The sequence below is a fragment of the Sminthopsis crassicaudata genome, chromosome 3 (assembly GCF_048593235.1).
Source record: "Sminthopsis crassicaudata isolate SCR6 chromosome 3, ASM4859323v1, whole genome shotgun sequence".
Lineage (NCBI taxonomy): Eukaryota > Metazoa > Chordata > Mammalia > Dasyuromorphia > Dasyuridae > Sminthopsis > Sminthopsis crassicaudata.
Genome location: NC_133619.1, coordinates 584,337,443 through 584,358,059, shown reverse-complemented (window position 1 = coordinate 584,358,059; position 20,617 = coordinate 584,337,443). Strand labels below are relative to the sequence as shown.

The following is a 20,617-nucleotide window of genomic DNA, read 5'->3' as shown; positions in this document are numbered from 1 at the left end:
GAAATGGGACTATTTAGACTACTTACTTCTACCTCTGTTAATCTGGGCAAGCTATATTTTTGAAGGTATTTTTCCATTTCATTTAAGTTATCGAATTGATTGGCATAAAGTTGAGCAAAGTAGCTCCTAACTATTGTTCTAATTTCCTCTTCATTAGTGGTGAGTTCTCCCCTTTCATTTTCTAGACTAACAATTTGCTTTTTCTCTTTCCTTTTTTAAATCAGGTTTACTAAGGGTTTGTCTATTTTGTTGGTTTTTTCATAGAACCAACTCTTAGTTTTATTAATTAATTCAATAGTTTTTTTACTTTCAATTTTATTAATCTCACCTTTTATTTTTAGAATTTCAAGTTTCGTGTTTGTCTGGAGGTTTTTAATTTGTTCCTTTTCTAACAATTTTAGTTGTAAGCCCAATTTGTTGACTCTCTCTTTCTCTATTTTATGCAAGTAGGCCTCTAGAGATATAAAACTTCCCCTTATTACTGCTTTGGCTGTATGATGTCTCATTATTGTCATTTTCTTGGGTGAAGTTATTAATTATGTCTATGATTTGCTGTTTTACCCAATCATTCTTTAGTATAAGATTATTTAGTTTCCAATTATTTTTTGGTATATTTTCCCCTGGCTTTTTATTAAATGTAGTTTTGATTGCATTGTGGTCTGAAAAGGATGCATTTACTATTTCTGCCTCACTGCATTGGATTTTGAGGTTTTTATGTCCTATTATATGATCAATTTTTGTATAGGTTCCATGAACTGTTGAGAAGGAAGTGTACTCCTTTCTGTCTCCATTTAGCTCTCACCAAAGAGCTATCATATCAAACTTTTGCAGTATTCTATTTACCTCTTTGACTTCTTTCTTATTTATTTTATGGTTTGATTTATCTAATTCTGAGAGTTCTAGGTTGAGATCTCCCACTATTATAGTTTTGCCATCTATTTCTTTTTGCAGCTCTCTTAATTTCTCTTTTAAGAATTTAGATGCTGTACCACTTGGTGCGTATATGTTTAATATTGATACTGCTTCATTATCTATGCTACCCTTTAGCAGGATATAATGCCCTTCCTTATCTCTTTAATTAGATGAATTTTTGTTTTTGCTTGATCTGAGATGAGGATGGCTACCCCTGCTTTTTTGGCTTTACCTGAAGCATAGTAGATTCTGTTCCACCCTTTTACTTTTATTTTGAATGTATCACCCTGTTTCAGGTGTGTTTCCTGTAAACAACATATCTGGCTTTTAATCTAGTCTGCTAACTGCTTCCTCTTTATGAGGGTGTTTACCCCATTCACATTTATGGTTAGAATGACTAATTCTATATTGCTTGCCATCTTGTTAACCTCTGCTTATGCTTTTCTCCTTTCCTTCCCTTTTACCCCCCTACCCAGTATTAAACTTGTGAACAGCAGTTGCTTTTCAAAGCCCTCCCTTTTTAGTATCCCTCCCCCACCTTAAAGTTCCTCCCCCTATTTTACCCCTTTTCCTCACAATTTCTGCATTCTCTTCCCCTTAGCTTACTCTTTCCCTCTCACTTTCAATGAAGTGGAAGAAGTTTCACCATAATTTGAATATGTCTATTGATACACACTATGTTCATCCCGCTCCTTTCTTTCTCTCAGATATAATAGGTTACCTTTGCCTCTTCATGAGATGTAGTACCACCACTTTACCCTTTTTTATGATATAATTTCCTTTCTACCTCTAGTTTCTAGGACAAATTATACATGTGTTCTTTACATATCTTTATGGCAGAAATATAGTTCTCAAGATTTCTTTTTACCTTTTTAGAAATCTCTTGAGTTCTGTATTTGAAAATCAAACATTTTTTTGTAGATCTGTTTTTTTTTTCATCAAGAATAAATGGAATTCATTTTTTTCATTAAATGTCCATCTTCCCTGGAAAACGATGCTCATTTTTACTGGGTAAGTTATCCTTGGCTGCATACCAAGTTCCTTAGCCTTTCAGAATATTCTGTTCCAGGCTCTTTGTTTTTTTTAATGTGGATGCTGCTAGATTCTTGGTTATCCTTATTGTGTCTCCTCCATATCTGAATTGCTTTTTTTAGCAGCTTCCAGTATTTTTTCCTTCCTTCATCTGATGGTTCTTGAATTTGGCCAGTACATTTCTTGGTGTTTTGATTTTAGGGTCCCTTTCAGTAGGTGATCGATGAATTTTTCCAATGTCTATTTATCCTCTGTTTCCAAAACGTCTGGGCAGTTCTCTTTGATAATTTCCTGAAAAATAGTATCCAGGCTCTTTTTTCTCACATTTTTCAGGGTGTCTGATTATTCTCAAATTGTCTCTCCTGTATCTGTTTTCCAGGTCTGTTTTCTTTCCAATAAGGTACTTGACATTCTTTTCAGTTGTTTCATTTTTCTGGTTTTGCTTGACTACTTCTTGGTTTCTCCTTGAGTCATTCATTTCTACTTGTTCGAGTCTAATTTTCAATGATGTGTTTTCTTCACTCACTTTTTTATATCTTTTTGTAATTGTCCAATTGAGTTTTTATCTTCTATGGAATTTTTTTTTCCATTTTATTTTTTAGAGAGCTGTTTTCTTTTTCCAGCTCACTAATCCTGTTTTCCTTGGAGTTATTTACTTTTTCTAATTCACTAATTTTATTTCTTAATGATTTGTTTTCTTTATCCACTCTGTCTTTAAATGTGTGGAATGACTTCTCCAGGCTCTCTTGCCAAGCTTCCCTTTCCTTTTCCCATTTCTCTTCTAGCTCTCTTGTGAGAGCCTTTTTGATTTCCTCTATGAGATTCTTTTGTATTGAGGAGCAGATCATATCTCCCTTTGGGTATTCCTCTGGGGACAGTCTGTTTTTAGTCTTCTCAGTATTTGAAGTCTGCTCTCTCTCCATATAGAAGTTGTCAATGGTTAGAGCCCTTTTAAATTTTTTGTTCATTTTGTCAGTTCGGCAATTGAAGAAAACAAATTGACAAGAGAAACAATTGGACTGTTTCTGGGTGGGATGGGGCTGGATGGTGTTAATGAGCTTCCTCTAAAGACTGAGGGAGACAATAGGGAGGCACTAACAGGATAGTGATGGCTGTGCTGTGTCTGTGCTCTGAGGCTCTGAGAATGGGCTGAGTCACTCTGGGTGGGGGTGGGGGTGGGGGTGGGCGGGTCTGAGAGATGCTAGATTTCTGGGGTTTTATTCTTTACCTCTGGTGTTTACACTTTCTCTGCTGCTCCTGGCTTACTGCCAAGACAGAATGTCCACTGGGGTAAAAGTCTTTTCGCAGAAATGGCAGAGATCTTACCCCTCTCCCCTCAGGTCTGAGCAGTGTAAGCTGCCTGTCTCACCCTCACTGCCTGCCCTCAGTCTGCACCCAATCTGTTCATCCCCTCCCCCGAGCAAACAGACCTTCTCTGGCAAATTTCAAGGATGTCATCTTGGCCAGAAGTCCTAAAACATGTGTTAAATCCAATATGTATAAATATATTTCAATTCTCTTGCTGCACAAGAAAAATCAGATAAAAAAAGAAAGTAAATGAGTAAGAAAAAAATGCAAGTGAACAACAGCAAAAAAAGTGAGAATGTTATGTTGTGATCCATATTCAGTTCCCACAGTCCTCTCTCTGGGTGTAAATGGCTGTCTTCATCACAAGATCTTATTGGCATCTTACTGGCATCAATGATCTTATTGTTGGAAAGAGCTACCTTCATCAGAATTGATCGTCATATAATCTTGTTGTTGCTGTGTACATTGATTTCCTGGTTCTGCTCATTTCACTTAGCCTTAGTTCATGTAAGTATCTCTAGGTATTTCTAAAATCATTCTCCTAATCATTTCTTATAGAACAATATATATATATATATATATTATATTTAGAGAATCATAGAGAATGAACTATGTGAAACAATTTATAACTTTAGCAAAGTTGCAGAATACAAATAAATCTACAGAAATAATCAACTAACAGAGTCCATTAGCAAGAGATACAAAGAAAATTTCCATTTAAAATTACTGTAAATAATATAAAATATTTGGAAGTCTACCTGGCAAGACAAAGTCAGCATCTATATGAACATAATTACAAAACATTTTCCACACAAATAAAGTCAGATCTAATCAATTAGAAGAATATCAAGTGCTTATGAGTAGGCAGAGCTTCTATGAAAAATGACAATACTCCCTAAATTAATCTACATATTCAGTGCCATACCAATAGGACTCTCAAGAAATTATTTTACAGATCAAGGGGAAAAAAGAATAACAAAGTTAACTTGGAAGAACAAAAGATCAAGGATTTCAAGGGAATTAATGAGAAAAAAAGAAAATGGAGTGGTCCAACTGTACCAGACCTAAAACTATATTATAAAGCAGGGATCATCAAAACCATTTGGTACTAGCTAAAAAATAGAGTAGTTGAACAGTGGAATAGGTTAGATTGAGAAGTCACAATAATCATTGACTATAGTAATCTAGTGTTTGATAAACCCCCAAACCCCAGCTTCTAGGATGAAAATTAACTATTTGACAAAATTTGTTGGAAAAATTAGAAATTAGTATGGCAGAAACTAGGTATTGACTCATATCTAACACCCTCTACCAAAGTAAGGTAGAAATGGGTTCATGATGGCTGAACAGGTTGTGGTATATAAAGGCAATGACATGTTATTGTTCTTTAAAAAATGAACAAGATGATTTTAGAAAGGCCTAGAAAGATTTACATGAGCTGCTGCTGAGTGAAACAAGCAGAATCAGGAATACATTGTATACAATAACAGCAGGAATTATCAATGATCAACTATGAAAGACTTGCTCTTCTCAGTAGTTCAGTGATTCAGTGCAATCCCAATAGACTTTGAACAGCATCCACATGTGGATCCACATTCTTGAGGTCCTCCAGAATGTGTCTTGGTTTCTGTGGGGGAGGCAGGAGAACCACCACAAAAGAATCTGTCTTGAAGTCTATCTCAGTCTGAGGGATTGTGCTCCAGCCTCCAGCCACTTATCTTCCCCCAGTCTGTTCCAGTCCCCTTCTGAGTCTGCCTCTGAGCCCTTTCTGAGTCTATCTCAGAGCTCTTGTCCGAGTCTGTTTCTAATTGAGTTTGTCCCAGTTTATATGCAGTATACTTAGTATAAACCAATGATCATATGACTAGGGAACCATTATTTGTTATAAGATTAAATCAATCATACTGAACTAGAGAACTATTAATCACCATATTAAACTAGATAACCATTGTATTATCAATTCTAGTGATCCAACACCTTGTAAGAATCCTAGTACAGGATTCTAGCCCATAATAGAAATATGTATGGAAGAATTGTACATGTTTAACATATATTGAATTACTTGACAACTAGAAGAGGGATAGGAGTGAGAAAAATTAAAGACAAAGTTTTGCAAGAGTGAATATTAAAAATTATGCATATGTTTTTAAAATAAAATATTTTTAAAAATAAAAAATAAACTGCCAAACATCCCAACTCTGCTGCAGAGAGCACAATTCCATTGGGCTGGTCACATTATTCAAATACCAAATATACACCTGACAACAACAACAAATATATATATATATATATTTGTTGTTGTTGTTGTTGTTGTTGTTGTTGAGAATTCACATAAAGCAAGTGCTCACATAGTGTTCAGAAAAAGTGATACAAGGAAACTTTAAAAGTATCTCTTAAGAACTTTAGAATCGATCATATTACATGGGAAACACAGGACTAGCTAGCACAGTGTGTCCTCAACAAAGAAGGTACTGTGCTCTATGAAAAAAGTAGAATTGAATTAGCCCAGAAGAAACAAGAGATTTGCCAAATTAGAGAAGCTGCCCCAAATGTTCACATGGACTATTTGTGTCTGACCTGTAACAGAGCATTCTAAGTTCATATTGGTCTGATCAGCCAATCAGACACATTGTAACTTGACTCTAACATAGTGATGTCATTTTGATTTTCTTTAAGAATAAACCAACCAATATTTTCACTTGAACCCCACTATTCCAAGAAAGATTTTAGAAATAGTACCAATGTTCATGATTTCTTTAGGATACAGACTTAATAGAAACATTGCTGGATCAAATACTATACCCAGTTTCATAGCTCCTTGGCCATACTTCCAAATTGCTCTCCAGAACCACTGCATCAGTTGACAACTCCACCAAAATTACATTAATGTCTTAGTTTTCCCATATCCTCTCAAACATTTATCATTATCATTTCCTGTCATGTTAGTCAATCTGAGTTATCTGATTTTGCATTTTCTAATTGATAGTGATTTAGAGCTTTTTTTTTTTCATAAGCCTATAAATGATTTTAATTTTATCTGAAAACTGGCTGTTCATATCTTTTGGGTATTTATCACTTGGGGAAGCGTTTGTATTCTTATAAGTTTGAGTCAATTCTCTATATATTTGAGAAATGAGTTCTTCATCAGAAAAACTTGTTAAGGGACAGCTCAATTCTCTAACAACTGCCTTTCAGTCTCCTTGTATCATCCTCTCACACAAGGAGATTCATTCTGAAAGTCTAGGTTGGATCTCCAGCAGCCACTGTCAGGTGGCTCCCATGCATTCCAATAGCTCCAGGTAGCACAACAAACATTATAAAAAAATTTCCCTAGTTTTCTACTTCCCTCCTAATCTTGGCTGTATTGGTTTTGTTTGTGCAAAAACTTTTTTTTTTTAATTTAATATAGTCAAAATGATCCTTTTCACATTCTATAATGTTCTCTAGTTCTTCTTTGGTCATAAAGTCTTCCATTTTCCACAGATCTGAGAGGTAGACTATCCCTAATATTCCTAAATTGTTTATAGTATCACCCTTTATGTCGAAATCATGAACCCATTTTGACCTTATCTTGTTATAGGTTTTTAGATGTTGGCCAATAATTAGTTTCTGCCATACTATTTTCCAGTTTTCCCAGCAATTATTGTCAGAACTAAAGTCTTTGGGCTTATCAAACACTAGATTACTTTAGTCATTGACTATTGTGTTTTGTGAACCTAATCTATTACACTGATCCATTATATTTCTTAACCAATACCAAATGGTGTTGATAATCATTGCATGATAATGGGATGGCTAGACCACTTTTTTTTTTTTTTGCATTTTTTTCATTAATTCCCTTAAAACTTTTGATCCTTTGTTCTTCCACATGAATTTTTTTATTATTTTTCTAGCTTTATAAATTAGTTTTTAGTTTAATTTGTATGACATAGTATAAGTAGATTAGTTTACATAGAATTATTGTTTTTATTATATTAGCTCAGCCTACCCATGAACACTTAAAATTCTTCCAGTTGTTTAGATCTAACTTTATTTTTGTTTCTAGTGTTTTGTAATTGTGTTCCTGGCTTTGCCGTGAGACATAGACCTCCACATACTTTATATTATCTACAGTTATTTGAAATAGGATATCTCTTTTTATCTCTTGTTGCTATACTTTGTTGGTAACATGTAGAAATGCTGATGATTTATGGGAGTGTATTTTATATCCTGCAATTCTGAGAAAGTTGTTAATTGTTTCTAGCTTTTTAGTTGATTCTCTAAATATACTATCAAATGATCTGCAAAGTGATAGCTTTGCTCATTACATACTCTAATTCCTTTAATTTTTTTCTTCTCTTAATGTTAATGTAAATATTCCTAATACAATATTAAATATTAGTGATGATAATAGGCAAACTTATTTTACCCTAATCATATTGGAAGGCTTTTATCTTATCTTTTTCCATGTAATGCTTATTGATGGTTTTAGATAGATATTCTTATCATTTTAAGAAAAAAAAAGTCTAGTTGTTCCTATGCCCTCTAACTTTTTTTTATTAGGAATGGGTCTTGTATTTGGTCAAATGTTTTTTCTGTATCTATTTATTGAGATAACCACATGATTTCTGTTAATTTGGTTATTGATGTGGTCAATTAAATTGATAGCTTTCTTGATTGTTGAATCAGCCCTGCATTTCTGGTACAAATTGCACTTGATCATAATATATTATCCTGGTGATAAGTTACTATAATATTTTGCAAATATTTTATTAAAATTTTTGCATCAATATTCATTAGGGAAATTGATATATGATTTTTTTTAAAGGAATTTGGCAGAACTTTTTCTTTACTTATTTTTCCAAATAGTTTATATAGTATTAGAATTAATTATTTTTTAAAATTTTGATAGAATTCACTTGTAAATTTTATGGCCCTGGTGATTTTTGTTCTTAGGAAGTTCCTTAATGACTTGTTCATAAAATGGGACTTTTTAAGTATTTTATTTCCTTATCTGTTAATCTATACAATTTACATTTTGTATTGTATTCTTCCAGTTCATTTATATTATTAGATTATCAAATTCATTTTATCACTGATCATCATTTATTCTGATTATCAACTCATACAATTGGGCAAAGTGGCTCCTAATTATTGCTTTAATTTTCTCTTCATTGGTGGTAAGTTCACCCTTTTCATTTTTTATACTGGCAATTTGGCTTTCTTCTTTCCTTTTTTTTTATTAAATTAACCAAAGTTTCATCTATTTATTTATTTTCAGTTTTATTAATCTCTCTTTTGATTTTCAGGATTTCTAATGTGGTATTTAATTGGCATTTCTTATTTTGTTATTTTTCTAACTTTTAAAATTGTATTCCCAATTTATTTTCTTTTTCTCTATTTTATTAATGTAAGCATTAGTATATAGTATTATAAAATTTGCCCTAAGAATTGTTTGCCTGAATCCCATAAGTTTTGGAATGTTATCTCATTATTGTCATTCCCTTGGATGAAATTATTGATTGTTTCCATGATTTGTTCTTAAATACCACTTAAAACAACTAAAGATAATATTAAATATTTTGGACTCTACCTCTCAAGGCAAAGCCAACAGCTATATGAACAGTTACAAAATGCTTTTCTCACAAGAAAAGTTATATCTAAACAATTGGAAGAATATCAAGTGCTCATCAGTAAACTGAAGTAATATAATAAAAATGACAACTCTACCTAAATTAATCTACTTATTCATTGCCATACCACTCAAACTGTCAAAAGATGATTTTATAAATTATTCTTCTTAAATTACATGTTTGCTAAGCTAATCCCTAAAGTCCCTTAAAATTCAAGAACCCAGCATTTTTACAATTGTGATTCATATATGACAATTTGTTTTTCCTCATATTTTCTATAAGCTGGCATTTGAGAAAACTTTTTAAATTTTGTTTTAAATTCAGCTCAGATATTTTGAGGATGTAGACTTTAAGTGTCGGAAACTATACTTAAAAACAGTTTTTTTCTGACTCCAAGTGCAATACTCTATCTGTTCTCTTTATTTCTTTCCAAATAACATTGTGGTGGATAGCCCAGGCCTTGCAATAATCATCCATTGATTCCCTTTTCAGATAATAAATTCTAGCAAGGATGGAGCATTGGTGTGACCCAGGACATGTATAATATACCTCAATTTCTAATCTGAGTATTAATTCTGTCAGAACAAGCACTTTTTAATGAACTTATATTCTGCCAATGTATTTCAATATTAACAAATAGGTGAAGGGATAATTTCAGTAGAATGAAAAGTATTATATATGTATACATACATACAAATACATATATACATATATCTATCTATCTATATCTATCTATCTATCTATCTATCTATCTATCTATCTATCTATCTATCTATCCATCTATCTATCTATCTATCTATATCTTTCCATTTTTATTTCTACCTATGTATTTGGCATAGGTTACGTAGGGACAGAAAATGTCTTCAGTTATCAGTCTCAATGCCTTACAAAAACTATCACCACAAAGTCATTCTTCACTCTTTGTGATTACCTGTGCCCTGGGACTGTAAAACACTGAAAATAGAAAAACTGTAGGCCCCAGAGAAATCTTCATTATGTAATTTTTTTTTCAGTTAGGAAAGGGAGCAGGGGAGCATTTCAGCCTCAATATAAACTTTTTCCAGCTTAGAGGAAAATTATAGAGAAATTGGAAAGTGGGGAATATTATTTCTGAAAGAGCATTACTCATTTTCAAGGCAGCTGGTGAGTCTGTTCCTTCGGTTTCAGTAATTTAGGGTAGTGCAGAGTACCAAAATGAATGAGGGGGGGGGGAAAGATAATTGAATTCTAGGACCCAAATGATGATCTCCTAAGAATAAGTAAGAAATCATACAGAATGAAAAGAAAATTCTTAGTATTCTGTAATAATGAAACCATCATTGTAAAAATCTAGAAATATGGCTTATTCAGATCTAAGGAACTAAGCAGGATTAGTATGCATAGAGAACATCCAAGAAGGACTTAGAGGCAGATTGAATTAGAGCACATTTTATGTAACTAGAGAAATGGAAAATAAGTATATAGGGAGCTCAGAGTATATTCCATGGACAGCAGAAGGTAATAATTTAGAGAAAGAAGTATAAGAATACAAATAGTTCTATCAGAAAACTGCCTTCCACCCTCACCTCCATAAGATCTTTCATTTTATCCTTTATAATTTCAAAAAGTCCAGAATTTCTAAAGTATAGGATCTGTAGAGATGGGATTTTCTTGAATGTCCTACTTTAGGGAAAAAAAATCAACAAATGAACTGAAGAGGGAATGTCAAATTAATAGTCAGGTATAAAAGCTGATGGAGGTGGAAATGAAAATTTCCCTTTGTTTGGAGATAATAAATCCTCAAGCTTTAAACTTCAGATGGGAGTTCTGAATCACATCAATCCTTTTCTGATCCAAAGAAATAAGAACTACCACAAAGAAAACGGAGTCCTAAATTTGCAAGGCCAAGGATAAATTATCTTATTCCCATTTCTCTAAGCATAGAGCACACTTAACATAGCTACTAATTATCCTTCTTCTATCCACTTGTCCATATATCAATTTAGATAGATATACATTCTTCTATTTAGTTTTATTGAGCATCTACTTTGTTTGTTCTATGATATATAAATACTATGAAGCATATTTCCTGATCTTCAGAGGTCTAAAGGAAAGATACATGTTACATATATACAATCATACTACAAAGAAGTTTCCAATAAAGTGGGTGCATTGTTTTTATAACTGAAATAAATGAGATGATATAGAAGAGAATTCTAGATAGAGGAAACAATATGTGAAGTGACAGATCTATGAGAGGCAACATGGTCCTATGAAAGATATTTAAGATTTGGAATCATATATTCTTGGTTCAAAGCCTGGTTCTGGTTTTAAATATGAACTTGAATAAGAAATTAAATCTCTCTGAGCCTCAGTTGTTTCATTAATAAAAATGAGGATGTTGGTTGATTCCCAGACCACTTCAGATCTGTGGTTCTAACATAATGTATGCCTAAGAAGGAATTCCATTCTAGTGTGATGGAGAAAATGATTCCTCCTAGAAGTTGTAATCCTGAAAATTGAAAATAGCAAAGTCTATGGATTTTGAATGTCATCCATTTAGAATGAGGGTAACAGAGGCTATCTTTTCTTATTGTTTTAGAGAATAGTGCAGAAAATAACAGTTAACCTGATATGGTTGGACCATGGTCTGGCAATGATATTCTCCCTTCAAAATGAACAGTCACTTCTATAATAAGTGATGTATAGCCTGCCTTCTTGCACAACTACTTCCTCTAATGAGACTAATAGAATTTGACAAGAAATGGGAAAGGATTGACTGAAATTTATATTATAATCCTGAATGATTGTGACCCCCCCCCTTGGTGAACTTTCTACATAGCCTAGAATTGGAAATGTTTGGGCTCAATCTATTTATCTCTGTGATTTCTGCACAGAGATAAACTTTGTGAAGACTGGGTTCAATATTCTTTATCCTTGCTCTATGTTCTCTGATAAATTAATCAAATCTTGTGGAAACAAACTCAGAAGCAAACAAACAAAAAAGATAAGATGAAGCAACTGTGTATTGGAATAGCTAAACAGAGTTTAGTAAAGTATTAATTGGAGGGGAAAACTGTGAACAAAAGGTAGATAGAAGAATGGTATTGAAACTTTCTGGTTATGCTTTGTAAATCTGAATTGCAAAAGAATAGCAATCAGTGAAACATTTATAAACTTCTCTCCTAAGGATATTGCCATATAAGTATGAGAAGAATAACTATTTCACTAGAATGCAGAGAGCAGGAAGGCAAACTAGAATGGGAAAATCAAAACCAGTATGAATCTAGGCAATTTAATTAAGCTTCATCTTAGTTTGTAATATTTCAAAGGAATCACCTGATGATCAAGTAAGCACATGAAGCAATTTCATTGACCTAAGCCAGAATCAACCTAGTGATCTTATCTTAGCAAATAAAGTTACAAAATCTCCCAAGTTGCAAAGATACCAGAGTTCATCATCTTCAAACTGTACACACTTCACCAAGAAGTCTGGTATATGTTCATCCAAACTCTATTTTTAGACATCCAATGATGGGAACTTTTTACCACCTGAGATAGCTTATTCTTCTTTTAGGTGGTTTTGATTTTTCCCCAAGTTTTTCTTATTGAAAGTAAAACATTTCTTATCTGCAATAAGATTTTGGTGTTTTATTTGACTGAACTCATTATTCCTTTCATTTAACATATGCAAAAATTGTCATAATTGATTAAGTAATTCTTCCTTTCAGCTAATAAGATTTTAAATTATTTTAAATAAAAAAAATTTGGAGGCAGAATAAGATGGTTGATTAAGCACAGGAACTTGCCCAACCTCTCCCCCAAACTGTTCCAAATTCCCTCAAATAATGACCCCCAAGTAAATTTTATAGCATCAGAATACCCCAAAAGATAGAATAGAATATTTTCCAGCTAAAGGCAACTTAGAGGATCAGCAAAAAGAAAGGTGGGAGTACTATTTTCCCAGACGCAGCTCCAGTCCCAGTCCTAGCCCTTCCTGGATCAACTTCTGAACCAGTGGCAGTATTGATGGCTTCCAGACCTCTCAGCTCAAGACACCAAACAGGAACTGGAAGGTCCACAGAAAAGGTCTGTGAAACTAGAGTGGGACCCCAGCTCACAACCCCAGCTATGGCCTGGACCCCAGCTTCAGCTAGGCAGTACCTCTGCGTGAGCAGTGGTGATGGAGACTTCTGGATCTCTCAGTCCAGGGATACTAGGGAGGACTAAAAAGGGCAGCAGAGAGGGTCTTTGGCAATGGGATAGTAGTCTCGTGTATAGTCCCAATGTAGCAGCACTAAAACCTGGCCAGCACATTAGATCTAATGATCAGTAGCAAAACACTTTTGAGGAGGGAAATGGTGAAAAGAAAGAGATAATAGTAATTGTAAAAGAATTTTCAAAACAAGTTTCTTTTTTGGAATGTTATTGTTCTCTGAGAAATGATTAGCAGGAGGGGGCTCTCAGGAAAAATAAAACCTGGAAAATCTTCAATGAACAAAGTAAAACATACTGTATATTAAATAAATAAAATTAGAATAAAAAACATATTTTTCTCTCTCTCAACCACACCACCACTAAAAAAAAGCCTTATGAAATAGCTATACTTAAGCAAAAAAATCTCACATTGACTACTTCCAAAAAATATGTGTGTGTTTCATTCTGTAGCCCAATTATACCAGCTCTTAGGATAGACAGTGACAGGAATATAAAGGAAGAAGATTTATTTTGTTTGAATCTCAGAAAGGAAATACTGGACATATTCAACATACATATTGGAGTACTCAAAATACATCTCTTTTTCCCTCTTCCAGACATGAAATGAACAAAGGAGTGGCATTCTACTGAACTAATGGTTAGCAGAATGCTCCTTTCCAATGATACTCAGTTTCACCCTATATCCTTCCTTTTGCTGGGAATCCCAGGACTGGAAGACATGCACATCTGGATTGGCTTTCCATTCTGCTCTGTGTATTTGATTGCACTCTTGGGAAATCTCACCATTCTCTTTGTGATTCAGACTGAACGTAGCCTCCACCAGCCAATGTTCTATTTTCTGGCCATGTTGTCTACAATTGACTTAGGTTTGTCCACCTCCACTATTCCCAGAATGTTGGGTATCTTCTGGCTTAACCAGAGAGAGGTTAGCTTTGGAAGTTGTGTTGCCCAGATGTTCTTCATTCACATGTTCACTGCCATGGAAACTGTTGTGCTTGTAGCCATGGCTTTTGATCGTTATGTTGCCATTTGCCATCCCCTTCGGTATAGCATGATACTCACCAACAGAGCCATTGCTATTACTATGTCTAGTTTATTCATTGTTAATTTTGTTTTGGTATTTCCAATGGTGTTTCTCATCCTGAGGCTGCCATTCTGTGGTCACCATATCATTCCTCACACATATTGTGAACATATGGGTATTGCTCGGTTGTCATGTGCTAACATTAAAATTAACATGATATTTGGGTTGATTCTTATAGCTATGGTATTTGGGGATGTTATTCTAATTGCCATCTCTTACCTAAAGATCCTCCATGCTGTTTTCCTCCTCCCATCCAGGGAAGCTCAACTCAAAGCTCTCAATACTTGTGGCTCCCACATCTGTGTTATCTTGGCCTTCTTCATTCCAGCCTTCTTCTCTTTTCTCACTCATCGATTTGGCCATAAGGTACCTGGCTACATCCACATTCTCCTAGCTAATCTGTATGTAGTTGTACCACCTGCACTCAATCCTGTCATCTATGGAATCAGAACCAAACAGATTCGAGAACTGGTACTGAGGGTCTTTAAGAAAAAGTGATTTTCATCAGTGTATCACAGAGAAATGAATTTGAATTATTTTTGTCCTCTACATCAAAAGATTTAATTTAAGATTTAGCTATTGATTAAATGATATATGTATTGTACAATGAGAGACTATCTAAGCATAGAGTGCCAACACTATAAGCTATTGAAAATGTGAACCTGAAAGAGTGTAATGATGGTGTTGCATCACTGTTGGGTGAGGTGCTATCTGAATGATCATAAAATTAATTATAGAAGTAAAAAATTCAGCGCTGGAAAGGATCTTCAAGTTCAGCTAGACCAAGGTTCTCATTTTTACAAAGAGATTCAAAAGGTCAGAAAGCCTAGAGTGGTCCATGCTCACATAGAAACTAAATAAAAAGTCTGGACCTGATAATAAATCTTCTGATTCCAACTTTTTTTTTTTTTTTTTTTTTTACAGTATACAGTATGCCAGGTATCTTCTAGAATTGACTTATTTAAGGAGATATTGAGAATCCAGAAAGCATTTAGACATTTCTATTGGTTATAGTTGGTATTCTATAGGCTACCAGATATTTTATGTTATATTACCTTTAACCCTCACAATACAAAGAAGAAATGCTATTCAACCAGTCTTTTGTCTAAACCTTTGCAAAATAAACTGACAAAGAATGAAATAGGAATTCTGGGTGAAAGTGTATTATCATTCAGAAATTCAAAAGGGGTAGAAACGAGGATCTGCCATGATTTTAAATTTCTTAAGATACCCTATTGAAAATAGAATTTTGATTATCCATTCTTAACCTTCACATAATTTAATTTCTTGGATTCTTTTCAGTAAGTGGAGAACCGATTACCAAAAGTATATTAAGAATGACATATTTCCCTCTGAAAGGAAGATTCCTTCAGTAGTAGGCAAAGTATTACAAAAGATAAGAATCATAATCTGTAAGGGCCCTTTAAATGGGCTGCACCACAGTGCATCATTGAGGCCCGGAAGTAATTTCTGTGGATATTAGGACTGCCTTGTAGGTGGGATCCTGTCCATTTTGAGATAGCTTCGTAATGGGTGACTCTCTCTCTGATTGGCTGTGTGTGTGACCTCACAGGCCCTATGTAAGCCCACTGCAGGCAGCAGACGCTCTCTTTAACCTGGCGTTCTTCACCTGGCTTCCTAGCCTGGGTGGCCAAGCCAAGATGGATAGCCAAAAGAGGTAAGGGTTTTGGTAGTGAACACGTGGGTCTTCTGACCAGGTGTTCACTAGGGAACCAACAAGTCAGGGAATCAGTTAGGGCATTATGTGAGTAGGTATAATAAAGGCTTTTAAGATTACACGTGGCTGTTCTTGAGTGTGCTACCGGTTATTAAGCTATAGATTCAAAGATTGTGGCCAGAGACCTTTGAAGGCCTCAGAGGAGGCAAGCTGGGTAGAGTTCACACTGCAAAGGACAGTGGTCAAAGGTACTCTGGTGGGTCTAGGACAGACTAGTAATTGTAACTGCCAGGAGAGCACGTTACAATAATCCCCAAATCAGATGTCAGGAAGGATATTAGTGAGTTTGAAGCTTCTCAGGAAAGAAAACACAAAGACCTTTCATAGTTAGTATATAAATACATTTATTCCAAGGACAAAAATAATGGTTCAGAAACATGGTCCCTTACCAGTGGTAGTAGAAGTCCTGTGAAGCAACCCCTGTTCCATAATCACTCTTGGACTCCTGGCTCCTGCATTTTGAAGGCAAGCTACACTCATGCATGAGCAAAATGAAATTCACTGGCCAAATTCATACCCTTATTTTGAGTAGCTCATTTACTGAAGAATACATTGTGATTTTTATATCTTAGGCTTGAAGATAGAATTGTCTCAAAAAATGGTTATGCCATGGAGTTGGAATGTACCAACAAAAAAATAAAGTGAAGGAGAAATCAAGAATTAAGATGAGAAGTCAGGCAATTAGACGAAGAAATCAGTCAATCAGTCAATTAATAGTGAAGTTCTTATTATTTTAAGGACTGGGCATAAAGCTGAAAATAGAAAAACAGGTAAAAAAGATGACTCCTGTCTTCTTAAGGTCTCACATTTTAAAAACTGAAAATAGCACATAAAAGAGTTCAGGCCTTGACCCTTTCTTTTATGGAGATTCTAGAAGGAACCAATCGATCAAAAGGAATAGCCACTGGGATAGAAGGTTCTTCAAATATATGAATTCCAGGGGTTAAGTGAGGCTTAAACTTGCAGAATTGGGACATAGTGATGTTTCCAGATGTTAGACAAAGTTTAGAATACAGCCTAGAGAAGAATAAAGAAAACTTCCTTAAAAATTTTTTTTCAATAGAATGGACATATATTAAGCATTTAAAGTCCTATCCTAGGTCTGGAGATATAAAGATGAAAAGAAAACATTTCTTGTCTTCAAAGAAAACTTTTGATCTACTAGGGAGAAAAAATTGGGCAATGAATAAAAAAAGTTTACAAAAAGGTTATTTGAGTATGCTAGACATATAAATCTATTTTGTAATAATTCTAAGGGATCAGGAAAGGGTTTTGTGGAAGAAAAGAATTTTGACCTAAGCCATTAAAAAAATTACCATGTAACCCATAATGATAACAAGCAAGGATACTAAGAAGATGTAAACAATCTTTCCTTTCTGAAACTCTTAGTACTTAGCAATCCCAATTCTCTGTCTCTCTCTGTCTCCTTTCAATCTTTCTGTCTTTCTCATTCTGTTTCTTTCTTTGTGTCTCTCTGTCCCTGTGTGTGTCTTTGTTTTTATCTCTCTTTGTCTCTGTCTTTCTTTTGTCTCTTGTTCTTTTTATCTATCTTTTTCTGTCTCTGCCTCTTTCTGTATCTTTCTCTCTTTCCTCTTTCTTTCTTCTCCTATTATTGATATTTTATATTACAAATATTTACTGATTATTTCTAATTTATGAAATATCTCTTAGGAAAAAAATAACCATTAAAACTAATAATACAGAATGTCATCTTGAAGCACCCTGCCTAAAATTTATTCCTAAGCAAGAAAAGCTCATGTGGGAAAAAAAAAAAAACAACTTAGGTAATTTAGATGCTAAATTTATTCCCAGTATCAAATTTGGGAGTAGGTAGGTGTGATATTAAGACAGTTTGCCAACTATATTAGTTGACTTCAGGGATATCAGGAATGCCAGTAGTCAAGGTAGTATTAGTATACCGAAGGATTATCCAATATAATTCCAGTATACAATTAGCTTCTTGTTCTTGAATGTTTCCTGATCAAGAAATATTTCAAGAGGCAAGAGTCACCTAAGATCTTCTCTCCAGATTATTTTTTTTACCTCAGTTAAGGGATAATGGTTGAGATTTTTAGTGACTAGAAGAATTTGTTTGAGCTTTTAAGTATGGGCATGTTGATTCACTAGCAAGTTGATTCTCATTAATAAAATGATTGCTCTACCTGCTTCTTACCCAATACCTCATACCTTTCTTCCCATCTATGCCTATATATTTAACAAATGAGAAACTCATCACATATGAAGGTCAATTCAAGATGATATTAAGAGAGATTTCATTTAACTTTCCTGATTACTATTAGGAATATTATTTACTATTATTGTTGTACCCAAGAAGCAAAGATAGTTGAACCGCTACCATAAATATTCTAAATTTATTATGCTCACTATCCATAACATATATCTCCTTATATTTTCAATCTTCAATATTTTGAATGAATATTAGTGACATAAATCCACACTTAGTTGAACTGCTGAGAAGGGTATGGGTTTTTGCTTAGTAGAAGTAAGAATGAGTGGAAGATATGACTCCAGACAAGAGTGAAACAATATACTTTCACAAGTATATTGTTTTCTATATAAAAATGCTACATTCCAAACTAAGCTAACATTCTAATTGTGTTCAATCATGAATAAGATCAAGCTTGAGAAATATTCACTCTTAGGATTTTCCATGATAAACTCAAGAAGGATATATTTTAGCATATTTAGCTATACAATAAATAATTTCCATAATAATAACTAACATTTAAAATTTCAAAATATTTTAAGTGCATTATTTCATTTCAAGCAGATTTGTAACCTTCACATTATTATAACCTCCTCAATCCCTTTAACCTAGATATATCAACTGTCAAGTTTACCAGTTCTACCTCTACACCATCTCTTCCATCCATTCCCTTCTTATCTACCCACATGGTCATCACCTCTTCACCAAAGACTTCCTATTGGTTTCCTTGCTTCAAGTCATCCTCCATTCTCCACAAAGTCACCAAAGTTATTTTTCTTAAGCAGTTGTCTGCTGATTTAACTTCCCTAGACAATTAATTCCCCTTAATCCCTACTGCCTCTAAGATTAAACTATAAATCTGTTGTTTTGACATTTACATTTTTTTATCATCTTGTCCCAATTTATCTTTCCAGTTTTTCTTTCCTACACTCACTAATGAGAATACAGCCAAACTGACCTCTTTATTCATTACACAGGGTACTCCATCTTCCATTTCTGGAACTTCGACCTGATAGTGCCCCAATTTATCTTACAAATTCAACTTACTAGCTCAAATATAGTTTAATTCTCATCTAATACCAAGTCTTTCCTAATCTATCTGTTTTCTAGTGTCTTCCCTTCCTTCTGTTTTACATTCTAATAGAATGAATTTTAAGAGAAAAGATTGCTTCATTTATTTTTATAAACTCCATCTTTGACACAGTTGATTAATTGATTGGATCACAAGTCATCCTTGGAAATAGGTACTACAGATATCCTTACCTCCACTTTACATGATGAAATGGGGACTTAGAGAGCTTAGGTGACTTCCACATGGCCACCTAAATAAGTATTGGAGCTAGTCTTCAAAACCAAGTCTTTCTCCAGTCCCAAAAAATTAGTAATGATGACCAAAATTGCTATACCCAGTTTGAGGATCTTCCTTTCCAGAGGCCTTAGAACTTTCCAGTAACTCCATTTTCCATCAGTGGCTCTACTTTGTTTCTTTTCCACAGAACATTATGCTGCCATGGCACCTTGACCTCCCTCCCAACTTTAAAATTTTTTTTTGCATTATCTTCCACAATTAGCTTTTAAGCTTCTTGAGGGAAAGTATTGAAAAATACTTTCTTTTCTTATTTATACCCTCAGAACTTAGCACAGTACAGTTTTTAAATTAATATTTATTGAATTTAAGAGATTATGGAAGGATAGGAAAACATATTATTGAAGCTATGGAATGATAATCATTTTGGAAAGAAATTTATATTTATGCAAAAATGATGTAATATCCATACTATTTAAATTAAACAATCCACTATGAGATTTATACCCAGAGGAAGTTAATAACAAGAAGATAGTTCCCATACATCAAAATATTTATAGTGACATTATTTATCATAACATAGAATTTGAAACAAATTAAATGCCCATTATTTGGGAAATGTCTAAACAAATTGTGATACTGTGCTGTATGTGATAAATACAGACAATCATGGAAATTTTAATGAACTTTAAAATTCAGAGTAAAGTAAGTGGAGGCAAGAAAACAATATATAGAGTAACTAAAGTGATGAAAACAACACATCAAAAAAATAAATACAATAAAATTGTAAAGGTCAACCATGAATCAAAGCAAGTGATTTGAGAAGGCAGCCTCAAAAACTATTACCAATAATTCCTGATCATTGTCTTTCTTTTTGACCTAAACAAGTAAATAGCAATGTGATTTAATTTAAAAAAAAAGGGTAATGACATTTTTTTTCCTAGTAACAAAACTATTTTGGGATTGGAACTGACCAAATTATTTTCAATATTTATCAGTTCATCCTCTTTAGGTAAAGCATAAAGTTGGTTATTAAAAATTATCTTATCACAAAGTAGGTCTAGTTAATCGTTTGTAAACAGTTTAACTCTATTTTGCTCTCATCTCTTGCTCCATTATCCTGTTGCAGATGTCCTGCTAAATATGCTGCCTTTACTTTTACTTACAAGCAGATGAAAAAAATAGAGATCATAGGACTAGG

The 20,617-nt window shown here is 33.8% G+C and overlaps 1 protein-coding gene across 1 annotated transcript; it reads left to right on the top strand.

The window, feature by feature from the left end:
* The first annotated feature begins 13,695 nt into the window (after window positions 1-13,695).
* On the top strand, window positions 13,696-14,643 carry LOC141559941 (olfactory receptor 52E8-like). Its single transcript, XM_074297598.1, has one exon. It carries the CDS (start codon window positions 13,696-13,698, stop codon window positions 14,641-14,643), a length of 948 nt encoding a protein of 315 aa, XP_074153699.1.
* The last annotated feature ends 5,974 nt before the right edge of the window (window positions 14,644-20,617 follow it).

What these genes read in the sequence shown, in the direction of transcription:
- LOC141559941 (XM_074297598.1), top strand. Translation starts at nt 13,696, where the DNA reads ATGGTTAGCAGAATGCTCCTTTCCAATGATACTCAGTTTCACCCTATA.